We start from the raw sequence: 15,817 nt of genomic DNA, 5'->3' as shown, positions 1-15,817 counted from the left end.
GTCTAAATAAATCTCTGCATTTCTTCCTCATATATGGGTGAGTTTCCTTTTTTCTTTTAAAAGTATTTTTGAAGGACAGATTAGGTAGTAATGCTATTTATGACAATCATTTTAAAGAAAAAAAGTCCTTTGATGACTATCTAATGCCTCCAAATTATGTACACCTACCTATTGATTAGTTCTTCCCCATTTTTCCATGTCCCTGGTTTCCAGAAGAGCTGAGAACTGGTGGTTCAAAAGGACACGGACGCTTTAGACACAAGCATGGCTTGGAAGAGAAACAAGGTTGAGAGAACACAAAGGTATTGCTAATATTACTTATAAAACTTTGGATTTTTTTTCTACTTTTTTTTTTTTTTTTTGCCATATCATGTGCCATATGGGATATTACTTATCTGACCAGGGCTCAAACCTGTGCCCACTGCAGTAGAAGTGCAATGTCTTAACCACTGGATCATCAGGAAAGTCCCAAAGCTTTGGAATTTGAAGAAAAAGGATCTTTTTTTTAAGAGGGTGATAAATTAAAAGTAAGAAAAAGCCTTTTATAATCATTTAGTTCAGTACAGTTCAGTTGCTGAGTCATGTCTGACTCTTGCGACCCCATGAATCTCAGCACGCCAGGCCTTCCTGTCCGTCACCAGCTCCCGGAGTTCACTCAAACTCATGTGCATCGAGTCGGTGATGCCATCCAACCATCTCATCCTCTGTCATCCCCTTCTCCTCCTGCCCCCAATTCCTCCCAGCATCAGGGTTTTTTCCAGTGAGTCAACTCTTCGCATGAGGTGGCCAAAACATTGGAGTTTCAGCCTCAGCATCAGTCCTTCCAATGAACACCCAGGACTGATCTCCTTCAGAATGGACTGGTTGGATCTCCTTGCAGTCCAAGGGACTTTCAAGAGTCTTCTCCAACACCACAGTTCAAAAGCATCAATTCCTCAGTGCTCAGCTTTCTTCACAGTCCAACTCTCACATCCATACATGACTACTGGAAAAACCATAGCCTTGACCAGACGGACCTTTGTTGGCAAAGTAATGTCTCTGCTTTTCAATATGCTGTCTAGGTTGGTCATAACTTTCCTTCCAAGGAGTAAGCGTCTTTTAATTTCATGGTTGCAATCACCATCTGCAGTGATTTTGGAGCCCCCAAAAATAAAGTCAGCTACTGTTTGCACTGTTTCCCTATTTATTTCCCATGATGTGGTGGGACCAGAGGCATGATCTTAGTTTTCTGAATGTTGAGCTTTAAGCCAACTTTTTCACTCTCCTCTTTCACTTTCATCAAGAGGCTTTTTAGTTCTTCTTCACTTTCTGCCGTAAGGGTGTTGTCATCTGCATATCTGAGGTTATTAATAGTTCTCCCGGTAATTTTGATTCCAGCTTGTGCTTCTTCCAACCCAGAGTTTCTCATGATGTGCTCTGCATATAAGTTAAATAAGCAGGGTGACAATATACAGCTTTGACGAACTCCTTTTCCTATTTGGAACCAGTCTGTTATTCCATGTCCAGTTCTCACTGTTGCTTCCTGACCTGCATACAGGTTTCTCAAGAGGCATGTCAGGTGGTCTGGTATTCCCATCTCTTTCAGAATTTTCCACTATTGTGATCCACACAGTCAAAGGCTTTGGCATAGTCAATAAAGCAGAAATAGATGTTTTTTCTGGAACTCTCTTCCTTTTTCGATGATCCAGTGGATGTTGGCAATTTGATCTCTGGTTCCTCTACCTTTTCTAAAACCAGCTTGAACATCTGGAAGTTCACAGTTCATGTGTTGCTGAAGCCTGGCTTGGAGAATTTTGAGCATTACTTTACTAGCGTGTGAGATGAGTGCACTTGTGTGGTAGTTTGAGCATTCTTTGGCATTGCCTTTCTTTGGGATTGGAATGAAAACTGACCTTTTCCAATCCTGTGGCCACTGCTGAGTTTTCCATATGTGCTGGCAAATTGAGTGTAGCACTTTCACAGCATCATCTTTCAGGATTTGAAATAGCTCAACTGGAATTCCATCACCTCCACTAGCTTCATTCGTAGTGATGCTTTCTAAGGCCCACTTGACTTCCCATTCCAGGATGTCTGGCTCTAGGTGAGTGATCACACCATTGTGATTATCTGGGTCATGAAGATTTTTCTTGTACAGTTCTTCTGTGTATTCTTGCCATCTCTTCTTAATGTCTTCTGCTTCTGTTAGGTCCATACCATTTCTGTCCTTTATCGAGCCCATCTTTGTATGAAATGTTCCCTTGGTATCTCTAATTTTCTTGAAGAGATCTCTAGTCTTTCCCATTCTGTTGTTTTCCTCTATTTCTTTGCATTGATTGCTGAGGAAGGCTTTCTTATCTCTTTCTGCTTTTCTTTGGAATTCTGCATTCAGATGCTTATATCTTTCCTTTTCTCCTGTGCTTTTCGCTTCTCTTCTTTTCACAGCTATTTGTAAGGCCTCCTAAAACAGCCATTTTGCTTTTTTGCATTTCTTTTCCATGGGGATGGTCTTGATCCCTGCCTCCTGTACAAGGTCTTGAACCTCTGTCCATAGTTCATCAGGTACTCTACCTATCAGGTCTAGTCCTTTAAATCTATTTCCCACTTCCACTGTATAATCATAAGAGATATGATTAAGGCCATACCTGAATGGTCTAGTGGTTTTCCCTACTTTCTTCAATTTAAGTCTGAATTTGGCAATAAGGAATTCATGATCTGAGCCACAGTGAGCTCCCGGTCTTGTTTTTGCTGACTGTATAGAGCTTCTCCATCTTTGGCTGCAAAGAATATAATCAATCTGATTTCACTGTTGACCATCTGATGATGTCCACGTGTAGAGTGTTCTTTTGTGTTGTTGGAAGAGGGTGTTTGCTAATCATAGTTTTAATAAAATAACCACTAACAATGTTGGTAGAGGTTCTAAATACATCTTTATTTAAATAAGTAACTAAGTGCTGGCTCAGGAGGACAGTGTATTCACAGCACACATGTCTAGGATTGATAAGGTTCCCTTGGCCAATTTCCTACAGCTGGAGAGCTCAAGCAGATGACGACAACAAGAGTGTTAATCATTTTCCCGACAAGGCAATCTTAGTCACAAGTTCCTGCTAAAAGTGAAATCAGCCCCTTGGGTTTAAAAGCAGCTGAAAACTTTTTCCTCAGTTCACATTGGAATTTCTCCCTTTCAGGTTAAGCACATGGAAATTTGGCAATTCTTTTTACATCACAGTTTCCATTACTTGCTCCCACAAATCGGGGTTTATCTGATTGTGTGGTAGATGGAAACCTCAGGATAAAATTCAATGGCTGAAGGTTGAGTGAAATTTACCCTGGCCGTGGTTATGAAGAGGGTAAGTGACTGGACCTCTTTGTTGCTCTTGAGTTTATTTTTTCATATGCTAGATTTTATATACTATAAAATGCAGAAGGCATAATCTTGCATTTATAATCAACCATTTAGATGTGTTTGGTGGTTGTTTTTAAGTGATCACAAGCCAAAACCAAGAATTTAAAACACACAATTAGGCATGCATGCCAAAAAAATTGTTTCATTTTCCTCCTAAAAAAAATTATTTCTATTAACTATGCAGTTTATTTGGTTAATTGAACTGTAATTAATATGTCTTTCTACATTGATGGAATGTTGAACTGTTTAGTAAGTAGACTGGAGACAGTTTTAAGTGATCAAAAAGATAAATAATTTTGATTATTGGAACTAGCCAGAGAAGGACCTGAATGGAACATCCCGGGGGAGACTTTAAATGTCAGATACTCTAGCGGAAACTTATTTTATGGCTGTGTGTTTTTATTTAGCAAGATGATTTTATTTTCTTGTTTCTTGAAATCAATTTGAAGTTAGTCATAACAGTTTTATAAATGAAACCTAAACAGATATTTCAATTATTGTTTTTCTGGAAAAATAAAGAATGATATTTGGGTATAATAGAAGTACTTTCATTAGAATACTGACTTTTCTTGCAGATTTCAATTTTGACCTTTAATTAAAAAAAAAAAAAAAAATCCAGAATTTCTCTTTTGAGGCCCAGAACAGTCCTGGGCACATAGAAGACTTTGTGGGATTGGCTATTGATTATTTGTCTAGTTTTAAGTCTGCACTTATATTAATGGATATCAGAATATATCTTCTCACCACTTGTATAAAACTTTATTCAGTACTCAATAAGTCAATGATGAATTTAGAAGGAAGTAGAAAAGGGTCTTTATCTGAAAGGAATTTAATTTGCCTCTTTCCCACTATAAACCAAACCTTTCCATTTTGGAGAACTTTAATACTTTTCTGAGTGTTGGAAAAATTATGGAAAATGCCACCTATTTTTTACAGCAACATTGCATCATTCTTGTCTTATGATCCTTTCTGTCCTCAATATCTAGCACAGGGCTTCACACACAGTAGGATGGCATTGTTACTGAGTATTCTTTCCACAAATTTTATGCAGTTCTTGTTTGTGGTTGATTTTGTAGATCTTTTTTCTTCTCTTGTATTTCTTGACTATATAAGGTTTAAAAAATTAAAAATTAAAATTAGAAAAAGAGAGAAGGAAAAAAAAAAAAAGGAAAAATCCACAGAGCTGCAAAAGCCCAACGTAGAGGCAAAGGTTTATAACAACAGTAAAAAAAATGTGACTGAGAAAAAAAAGCTCAAAAGCTTAATTGGATTTGTTAGTGCCAATAAAATTGACAACTACAATGGTGGGGGGTGGGGGAAGAAAGGAAAAGGAAAAAAAAAATCCAAAAGAATCTACAGAACAAGTCAAAAAGTAAGAATAATACATGTTTTTCTTGAGTCACTGCTGTCAGAGTCTTTCCCTCGCTAGGAGTCACAGTCCACCTCACCTCCTTAGGTTGTCCTCCAACACTGTGCTGATCTCTGGACCTGCTGTAGGGGCAGCTCGGATTCTAATCTGGTCCTACTCCTGTGTGTTCTTGCCTCCAATGTCCACAGGTATCACAACTAGTGCATTTTCTTTTGTGGGAGCTCTCAATGGCCTTTTATATATTCCATAGACAAACAGTCTGCCTAGTTAATCATGTGGATTTAATCTGCAGCTTGTACAGCTGGTGGGAAGGTTTTGGGTCTTCCCACTCTGCCCCTGGGTTTCAATTGTGGTTTTTTTTCCACCTCTACATGTGGGTCATCCAGTGGGGTTTACTCCCGAGGCTGCCCTGGAGGACTTGGGTTTGCTCCTGTGAGGGTCATGTTCAAGGTGGTGCAACTGCTTGGCTCACAGGGGTTCTGGCAGTACCAGGTACTCAGGGGAGTTGGTGGCTAGGGAAGCAGGAAATATAGTGTTCTAGGAGGGTATGGCAACCAGTATTGGCCAATGTGCTCCAGTATTCTTGCCTGGAGAATCCCACTCCATGACAGAAGCCTGGCAGGGCACAGTCTACAGGGTTGCAAAGAGTCGGACACAATGGAAGCAACCCTGGGTGCATAGACTCAAGACTTTTTTTGCCTGTGGCAGCTCTGCCACAGTAAGAGTTGAGCATGAAGGTGGTACAATTGCTTGGCTTGTGGGGACTCTGGAGGCGCCAAGTGTGCAAGGACATGAACTGCTTCCGCTGCAGGAGTTATGGCCCTATCAGAGTCTTTTTTTCAAGCCTCTTGCAGTTGGGGATCAGAAGGCCTCTTTGGCCTTTCTCTGTAGCTCTGCCCATTCAGGCACTTAGAGGGTTTCCTTGCCTGGGGTCCTTCGCTGTTGTTCGGCATGTCAGGCACATAGAAGGGCCCCCCCCCCCCCCCCCGGCTGGCATCCTATTCTATAGATCAGTGCATCAGGCACCTAAAGGGGCACCTTGGGTGGGGGTCCTACTCTGTAGTTCAGTGCGTCAGGCATTTGATGGGTCAGCCTCTCTATTGTTCAGCTGACTGATGCTGGCATATGGGGAGAGAGAGCCTATGGTGATGGCTCCATCCCCTACACATGACTCAGCAGTATCACCTTGCTTCCATGGCTGCCTGGCTTGCCTTCACTTGCGTTTTCTACCACGATCTCCTCCCTCAAATCCCCTCAACCTGTCTGTCTTCAGTCAACAGAAGCTCTTGCCCTGGGACTTCTCCACAATCCCTAAACTCCAGCTCCTAGCCACTGTGCCCTCCAGGGGGCCAACCTTCATGTCCAGGGTATGTATGGCTGTGGCAAGGACTGTCTGATTCTCGTTCCATTTAGGCTGCCACAGATTAGTTGTTTCACTTTCAGCCTTAATGTTTCTCCTCTGACTCAGACAATTGCCCTGATGTGGGGATTGGACCCCTGCTTCAGTTCTCCCACCAGCCGAGGGCAGGTCCAGTCCTATGAACACTCCTGTTTTTCCCCCTAGTTCCTTCATCTTACCAAGTTTTGCATGGGTCTATATATTCTTTTCCTCTGGTCAGGTACTTCTGTTTGCTCTCAGCTGGTGTTCTGCGTGCACTTCTATGGCTAAAGGTGTATTCCTGATGTATCCATGGAGAGAGATGTACTCCAAGTCCACCTACTCCTCCATCACCTTGTTCTCCTGCAGTTCTTAATCATGGCATACTGCTATCATCCCTCCTCCCTCCTCCTAGGCTGAACATTGTATTCCATAGACACTTAGTACATTTGTTGAATGAATGATTGGTGATTGGCTCTGGCATGTAGTTTCTGTGAATATGGGTGATAAATTGGGTTCTGAGGGAGATGAGTGAAGGCTGTATCAGTTTGGGATTCTTCTGGTTGTCAGTGACAGAATACCTGACTAAAATTGGCAGAAGCAGGAGCAAAAGGGAGTTTATTGGTTCATATAGCAGTTTAATGATGCACCTGATTTGAGAAACAGCTAGATACTAAGGCACAAAGTGATCTCTCTGTCTGTCTTATCTCTTTCTCTTATTTTGTTCTTAGATGGGCTTTCTCTTTGAGGTTATAGAATAGCTGCCAGACTCTCCAAGAGCCATTTTGTCTCAGATTCCAATCCAATGGGAAAAAAGTAAGTGTCTTTCAGCAATCCTGGAAAACATGAAAGTTCCTCAGAGTAGACCAAGAGTGATGGTAGCCAGGAGGGTTACTGTACTGGTTTCATGAGCTTCTAGGGTCCAGGGGAAAAGCCTCAAGCAGGACAACTGAACTGAAGATGGGGAAGGAGAATCCCCAAGTGAAAATCCAGATTGTTGCCACAAGAAAGGGGAATAGACACTTGATAATTACACAACAAATGTCAAATGCAAGGTAAGAGGATTACTTCATTCTCTTTTTTTCCATTGTCCTTAACATAAACGTATCCAAAAATGAGTAAATAATTGCTGGGAGAACTCAATCAACTCTTAACTCTATAAGGACGTGCATTAACTATTAAAGAGAAAGCAGCTGGAAAGACAGAAGAAGAGGGTTTCTGAGTTGTTTGAACCCAGAGTCCCATCTAGAGCAGTGACCCTGAAATTTGCTCTATATTGAAATTATTTGGGGGTAGTTCTGATGCTCAGGCCATTCCTTATAAAACATATCAGAATATCTAGTGCTGGGACTCAAGCATCAGAACTTTTAGGCTCTTAGGTGTATCGTGTTATATGCAAGTTGGAGACCCAGTGGTCAAGGGAGATATCATGGAAGATTTAGGATAGTTTTAAAGGTACCTGAAACTGTACCTTGGATATAATAGATCCTCCATAAATACCTGATAATGATTTAAAATAGGAAAAGAACATGACCGGGGGATATTTGTAACTGTTTCCTGTGTGTCTGCGTCACGTTCAGTTCTCAGTATACATTCCTTACTTGATCTTCTTAGTCAAAATTAAAAAAAGCAAAACTCCATTTACAGTGAGGAAATAAAGGTTCAGTAATGCAAAGTAACTTGGCAAAAGGTCAACCAATTAGTAAAACAGGTCTTTGGGGCTCCAGATTATATACTCTTTCACAATACCACAATCTGTGACAAGTTGCAGATGTCAGGCATGAGTTTAAAGGGGAACTCAGCTGTTGGGTGTAGCAAGTAAATTTACCTGACTAAAGAATAGAGTATGGACCAGGCATGAAGGCAGTACTGAAAAATTGGCAGAAGGGGCCTCATCTACAGCACAGGTTGGGAAGCAAGGACCTGTGTGCCAAGTCCAGTCCACCACCCGTTTTTATAAATAATATTTTCTTGGAACACGGCCACATTTGTTTTCGTATTATCTATGGCTGCTTTTGTACTACCATGGCAGACCTGAGTAGTTGTGACAGATACCATATGGCTTATAAAGTCTAACCAGCACTTTACAGAAAAAGTTTGACCTAGAGTTTGACCTAGAGCTTATGTTTTCAAGTGATAAGCAGTTCTGAGAATGGATGAAATTGCCATTATAAGTCCAGGACTGATGATAATGCTTATGGCCATATAAGTAGGATTCTCCAAACCTCTGTTCATTCATTCATTCATTTAACATTTACTGAGCATCTACAAGGTGCCTGACACTCTCAGCTCAGTTGAAATGCAGTGCAATAAATTCTACAGTGAAAAATAGGATTCTAAAATAAGACAGATTTTCTCTCTGCTTCTAGGCTACATGAGGGCAGGTTTTGCTTCTGTTTTTACTCATCATCATGGTCTCAGCCTAGTAGACAGTAGAGGGATCACTAAACTTTTGATGATTAAAATAATGATCAATTAATGTGGTAGAGGTAAACATAGGATGCCAGAGAAACATAGATAACCCAAACTCTGATAGAATGAGGTCAAGTTATGAAGCTGAAGAGGTGGAAGAAGTGAAAGGATAAAAGGCTGCAAGTTGGGGAGAGAAAGGAGCAGGGAGGAGGGAGGGGTTATAGTAAAAGTTCACTGAACCCGTTTTGGACGAGGTCTATCACTGTGGGACTGGACAGAAGGAGAACTATGATCCTGAGCAGCATTTGGTGAAAGATTTGATGTGATCATGTAACTCAGAAAAATCTATTCAGTTCCCAAATCAGAACCCTACAGAAGCTTCCTGCTGCCTACAGGATAAAATCAAGATTACTTGGTGAGACCCTGAAGTCATCTACAGTTTGTTCTCTGTTGTTTTAATAGTGAAAGTGAAAGTCAAATTCACTCAGTCATGTCTGACTCTTTGCGACTCCATGGATTATACAGTCCATGGAATTCTCCAGGCCAGAATACCGGACTGGGTTGCCCCGTTCCCTTCTCCAGGGGTCTTCCTAACCCAGTATCAAACCCATGTCTCCCGCATTGCAGGTGGGTTCTTTACCAGCTGAGTCACCAGAGAAACCCAAAAATACTGGAGTGGTGGCCTATCCCTTCTCGAGCAGATCTTCTCGGCCCAGGAGTTGAACTGGGGTCTCCTGCATTGTAGGCGGATTATTTACCAGCTGAGGTACCAGGGAAGCCCATGGTTTAACCGTATTGCCCTTAATTCCTTACCTCAGTTCCCACCATCTAGTTTTATGCTTTCTGATTATGCTTTATTCAGTCTTGACTTTGTGCCTTGTAAAAAGACATGTCCCCACATGGGATCCCTTTTCTTTCTCTCTCTCTCCTACTCATTATATAAGATGTAAAATATACCTAGACTCTTCTTTTTTTTTTTTTCTTTTTGGCATCACCACATGGCATGCAGGATCTTATTTCTCCCACCAGGGACAGAACTCATGCCTCCTGCAGTGGAAGTGTGGAATCTTACCCACTGGAGTGCCAGAGAAGTCCCACAGGTAGACTCTTGACATATTTTCCCACCTACTTCAATCCTCACTGATATGTCTTCTCCAGATCCCACCACATGTTAACATCCAGTTCTCATCTTCAGACACAAAATCAGTACTGCGTAGGAATGCTTTGAGCTGTTTTGTGGGTTAATGCTTTACATGCAACATGAGAATGAAGGTTCCTGGAAAAAGCGGTCATAAAATATTTCCCACATGTCCTCTTAGTGCCCAACAATACTTTATGCACACTTGATATTTAAGTAAACACTTAAATACTTATTGAGTAAATAAATGAATGAGTCAGATGAATAAAAAGTTATGAGTTTAGATATGCTGCTAGAAAAGGAAGTCAGAAAATGGATAATAACTAGAGGAGATGCTATAGCACAAGGAAAATAAATAGTACTTTGTGGTTTGAAGTATTCTCAAAAAGTACAGGTTTTTGAGGGAAAGTACTTAAATTTATTTTAAAACATTATAGTAGAAATTCAGATGTGGAAAAATAAGTTTATATACTTCTCATTTTAAGGCACTTTATCATAATCTAGCACTTTATCATAATCTATAAGATCATGCTCTTTAAAAAAAATCTGTTTATTTCTGTCCCTCTTTATCTTTATTCCTATTATCATTACTCTATGGCAGCCATTCTAATTCAGTTAATGTGTGTTCTCTTTTTATATCAGTTTTTGTAAACTGTGTATTTTTTGTTTTTTTAGTACATGTTTAAAACATATATTCTTTAATACCTTATGGATCTCAATTTGTGTTCTTTTTTAACTAAGTGGTAAAGTTTTAAAGATCTGTACATAATTGCTACCATATAGATCTGTTGTTTCTACATGGGACATCATTATGAACTCACCACATTTTACCTATTTATGCCTCCAGTGACAGAAACCATATCACAATCTCATATTGTTTCTTCATACATCTAGTGTGAGAGTTTATTTTGGTTATATCTCCAGCAATGGCATTTCTGGATCACAAGGTATGCATTATTTAATTTGACTATGAAGTACTAAATTTCACTGCAGAATGGTGACATTAGTTTATGTACACGCTCCCTCTCCTCAGCCCCCTCCTTTCCCAAAAAAAAGCCTCTTTCACTTAACAACAACAACAAAAAAGATATCTGCCAGTGGGAACCTTTCCAGACTCTGTCTCAGGGTTTCTATAAACTAGTACTTGGGTGCAACAATAGAATGATCTCTGTTCGTTTTCAAGGCAAACCATTCAATATCACAGTAATCCAAGTCTATGCCCCGACCATGCTTCTATGCCAAAGAAGCTGAAGTTGAACGGTTCTATGAGAACCTACAAGACCTTCTAGAACTAACACTAAAAAAAGATGTCCTTTTCATCATAGGGGCCTGGAAAGCAAAAGTAGGAAATCAAGAGTTACCTGGAGTAACAGGCAAGTTTGGCCTTGGAGTACAAAATGAAGCAGGGCAAAGGATAACAGTTTTGCCAAGAGAATGCCCTCTTCCAACAACACAAGTGATGACTCTACACATGGACATCACCAGATGGTCAACACCAAAATCAGATTGATTATATTCTTTGCAGCCAAAGATGGAGAAGTTCTATACAGTCAGCAAAAACAAGACCAGGATCTGACTGTGGCTCAGATCATGAACTCCTTATTGCAATATTCAGACTTTGATTGAAGAAAATAGGGAAAAACCACTAGACCATTCAGGTATGACCTAAATCAAATACCTTATGTTTATAAAGTGGAAGTGACAAATAGATTCAAGGGATTAGATCTGATAGACAGAGTGCCTGAAAAACTATGGACAGAGGTTCAAAATTGTGCAGAAGGTGTTGATCAAAATCATGCCCAAGAAATAGAAATGCAAAAAGGCAAAATGGTTGTCTGAGGATGCCTTAAAAATAACTGAGAAAAGAAGAGAAGGTAAAGGCAAAGGAGAAAAGGAAAGATATGCCCATCTGAATGCAGAGTTCCAAAGAATAGTAAGGAGAGATAAGAAAGCCTTCCTAAGTGACCAATGCAAAGAAATAGAGGAAAACAACAGAATGGGAAAGACTAGAGATATCTTCACAAAAATTAAAGATACCAAGGGAACATTTCATGCAAAGATGGGCACAATAAAGGACAGAAATGGTGTGGACCTAATAGAAGCAGAAGATAGAAGAGGTGATAAGAATACATAAAAACTATACAAATCCTCAAAGATGATGCTGTTAAAGCACTGCACTCAATATGCCAACAAATTTGGAAGTGGCCACAGGACTAGAAAAGGTCAGTTTTCATTCCAATCCCAAAGATAGGCAATGCCAAAGAATGTTCAAGTTCAGTTCAGTTCAGTAACTCAGTCGTGTCCAACTCTTTGCAACCCCATGGACTGCAGCACGCCATGCTTCCCTGTCCACCACCAACTCCCAGAGCTCATGTCCATCGAGTTGGTGATGCCATTCAACCATTTCATCCTCTGTCATCCCCTTCTCCTCCTGCCTTCAATCTTTCCCAGCTGGGAAAGAATGTTTAAACTACCACATAATTGCATTCATTTTACACGCTAGCAAAGTAATACTCAAAATTCTCCAAGATAGACTTCAACAGTACGTGAACTGAGAACTTCAAGATGTTCAAGCTAGATTTAGAAAAGGCAGAGTGATGAGAGATCAAATTGCCAACATCTGTTGGATTCTAGAAAAAGCAAGAGAATTCCAGAAAAACATCTACTTCTGCTTTATTGATGATGTGAAAACTTTGACTGTGTGGACCACATCAGTGGAAAATTCTTCAAGAGACAGGAATACCAGACCACCTTACCTGCCTCCTGAGAAATCTGTATGCAGGTCAAGAAGCAACAGTTAGAACCAGACATGGAACAACTGACTGGTTCCAAATTGGGAAAGGAGTACGTCAAATCTGTATATTGTCACCCTGCTTATTTAACTCATATTCAGAGTACATCATGAGAAATGGTGGGCTGTATGAAGCACAAGCTGGAATCCAGATTGCCAGGAGAAATATCAATAACCTCAGATTATGCAGATGACATCACGCTTATGGGCAGAAAGCGAAGAGGAACTAAAGAACCTCTTGATAAAAGTAAAAGAGGAGAGTGGAAAAACTGGCTTAAAACTCAACATTCAAAAAACTAAGATCATGGCATCTGGTCCCATTCAGTTCAGTTCAGTTCAGTTCAGTAGCTCAGTCATGTCCAACTCTGCGACCCCATGAATCGCAGCATGCCAGGCCTCCCTGTCCATCACCAACTCCCGGAGTTCACTCAGACTCACGTCCATCGAGTCAGTGATGCCATCTAGCCATCTCATCCTCTGTTGTCCCCTTCTCCTCCTGTCCCCAATCCCTCCCAGCATCAGGGTCTTTTCCAATGAGTCAACTCTTTGTATGAGGTGGCCAAAGTACTGGAGTTTCAGCTTCAGCATCATTCCCTTCAAAGAAATCCCAGGGCTGATCTCCTTCAGAATGGACTGGTTGGATCTCCTTGCAGTCCAAGGGACTCTCAAGAGTCTTCTCCAACACCACAGTTCAAAAACATCAATTCTTCAGCGCTCAGTTTTCTTCACAGTCCAACTCTCACATCCATACGTGACCACTGGAAAAACCATAGCCTTGACTAGATAGACCTTTGTTGGCAAAGTAATGTCTCTGCTTTTGAATATGCTATCTAGGTTGGTCATAACTTTTCTTCCAAGGAGTAAGCGTCTTTTAATTTCATGGCTGCAGTCACCATCTTCAGTGATTTTGGAGCCCAAAAAAATAAAGTCTGACACTGTTTCCACTGTTTCCCCATCTATTTCCCATGAAGTGATGGGACCAGATGCCATGATCTTCGTTTTCTGAATGTTGAAATTTAAGCCAACTTTTTCACTCTCCACTTTCACTTTCATGGCAAATAATGACAGACTTTATTTTGGGGGGCTCCAAAATCACTGCAGATAGTGACTGCAGCCATGAAATTAAAAGACGCTTACTCCTTGGAAGAAAAGCTATGATAAAGCTAAACAGAATATTAAAAAGCAGAGACCTTACTTTGCCAACAAATGTCCATCTAGTCAAAGCTATGGTTTTTCCAGTAGTCACGTATGGATGTGACAGTTGGACCATAAAGAAGGCTGAGCACTGAAGAATTGATGTATTTGAACTGTGGTGTTGGACAAGACTCTTGAGAGTCTCTTGGACTGCACAGAGATCCAACCAGTCAATCCTAAAGGAAATCAATCCTAAATATTCATTGGAAGGCCTGAAGCTGAAGCTGAAGCTCCAGTACTTTGGCCACCTGTTGTGAAGAGCCGATTCTTTAGAAAAGACCCTGATGCAGGAAAAGATTAAAGTCAGGAGGAGAAGGGGAGGACAGAGGATGAGATGGTTGGATGGCATCACTGACTCAATGGACATGAGTTTGAGTAAACTTTGGGAGATGGTGAAGGGCAGGGAAGCCTGGCGTGCCACAGTCCATGGGGTCACAAAGAGTTGGACATGACTGAGCGACTGAACAGCAAATGAGAACTTATTATTATCTAGTTCTCTAATTTTTGCTAGACTAACACAGTTAAGACTGATATCTCATTGTTGTTTTAATAGGTGTTCCATTGTTTATTAATGAGTTTCAATATCTTCAGTTTGTTTCACTTTCTCTATAAATTGCCTGATTTCGAGATAGTGTCTGTTTTTTATTAAGGGAATTCTTGTCTTTTTCTTGTTAATTTTTTAAATGTCTTTTTGGATCCTTTATTTTTATTATTAAAAAAATTTTCTTTTTGATTGATTTTTGGCTATGCTGGATCTTCATTGCTGTGTATGGGCTTCCTCTAGTTGCAGAGAGTCAGGGCTACTCTTCATTATTGTACACAGGCTTCTATTGTGGTGGCTTCTCCTGTTGAGGAGCAGGGATCTAGGTGCATGGTCTTCAGTAGTTGCAGCAAGTGGGCTCACTAGTTGTGGGGGCATGAGATTTGTTGCTTTGTAGTATGTGTGATCTTCCCAGATCAGGGATCAAACCTGTGTCCCCTGCATTGGCAGGCAGGTTCTTAAGCACTAGACTACCAGGGAAGTCCTGCTTGCCAATTTATAATTATAGTAAATGTTTACTAAAACATTTTTAAACCAAGAAAATTAGCTTAAGTTGTAACATTGAATTACTTTGTACCAAATACCTCTTACTTTTTTTTATTATTAAACATTATTTCTGAGTTTGAGAAGATTGCAGTGGCTATGTGGTTTTTTGACCCTCTCAAATCCCCACATATAAAATGTATAGCAAAACAAACAAACAAACAAAAAAAACCCATGGAGAAAATTTGCAACAGAACTAAATAGACTTCAGTTTCTACTTTGGCATGTAAGGAGATGAGAAGTTTCACTTCCAATGCCACACCAAGAAAAAAACTGAACAAACTGAAAATCAACAACTCTTTTTTGAAGAAATGTCAACAGAAACTTCTAAAACTGAAATGCAGAGAGAAAAAGGGAATGCAATGAAAAAGAAAGATATAAAAAAGAGATATTTGATCCTATGGGACAGTTAGAAAATGCATAACATACGTGTTTCCCAGGTGGCTCAGTGGTGAAGACCCCACCTGCCAGTGAAGGAGATGTGGGTTTGATCCCTCGGTGAGGAAGATACCCTGGAGGATGAACTGGCAACCCACTTCTGTATTCTTGCCTGGAAAATTCTGTGTACAGAGGAGGCTGTGGGCTACAGTCTACGGGGTCCAAAGAATCATGTATGACTGAGTACACACACCCACTCACATCTGTGTAATGGCAGTATTAGAAGAAGAAAGGGATAAGCACAGATATTTCCCAAAATTAGTAATAAGTACCAAACCACAGATCCAGAAGCTCATAGAAAAGAAGAAGAATACATATCAAACTAAGTGACAAGTTAACTCTAGGAAATCCTGAGTAAAATCAGGTAGAAATCAGCAACAACCAGATTGTGGATATTATTATCATCTATGTGCAAGATAGCAGAAAGAAGCAGTGTGGTGGCAGATGAACTGAAAACAAGAGAAACTCAAAGATGCAGTCAGATCATCACTAAGAAGTGTGGTGGGCACTTTGAGAACATCAACTGACCTTGGGAGGGGTTCTGCCTACTCCACCAGTGAGTGAGGGCAAGCAGCCTTGTGATAAAGCATAAAGGACTATTAAGTCCACCCCCATCATCTCTTGAAATGAA

The 15,817-nt window shown here is 40.4% G+C and overlaps 1 protein-coding gene across 1 annotated transcript in view; it reads left to right on the top strand.

Annotated features, from left to right (window-relative positions):
* Window positions 1-2,306: 2,306 nt before the first annotated feature.
* Window positions 2,307-15,817, top strand: part of TRPM6 (transient receptor potential cation channel subfamily M member 6) — a 169,946-nt gene continuing 156,435 nt past the window's right edge. Inside the window, exon 1 of the mRNA XM_070794665.1 lies at window positions 2,307-3,326. Coding sequence (XP_070650766.1) covers window positions 3,318-3,326 — 9 coding nt within the window. The 5' untranslated portion in view covers window positions 2,307-3,317. The remainder of the gene's footprint in view (window positions 3,327-15,817) is intronic.

The sequence above is a fragment of the Bos indicus genome, chromosome 8 (assembly GCF_029378745.1).
Source record: "Bos indicus isolate NIAB-ARS_2022 breed Sahiwal x Tharparkar chromosome 8, NIAB-ARS_B.indTharparkar_mat_pri_1.0, whole genome shotgun sequence".
Classification (NCBI taxonomy): Eukaryota; Metazoa; Chordata; class Mammalia; order Artiodactyla; family Bovidae; genus Bos; species Bos indicus.
Note: the sequence above shows the minus strand (reverse complement) of the source record. Positions and strands in the feature narration are given on the sequence as shown.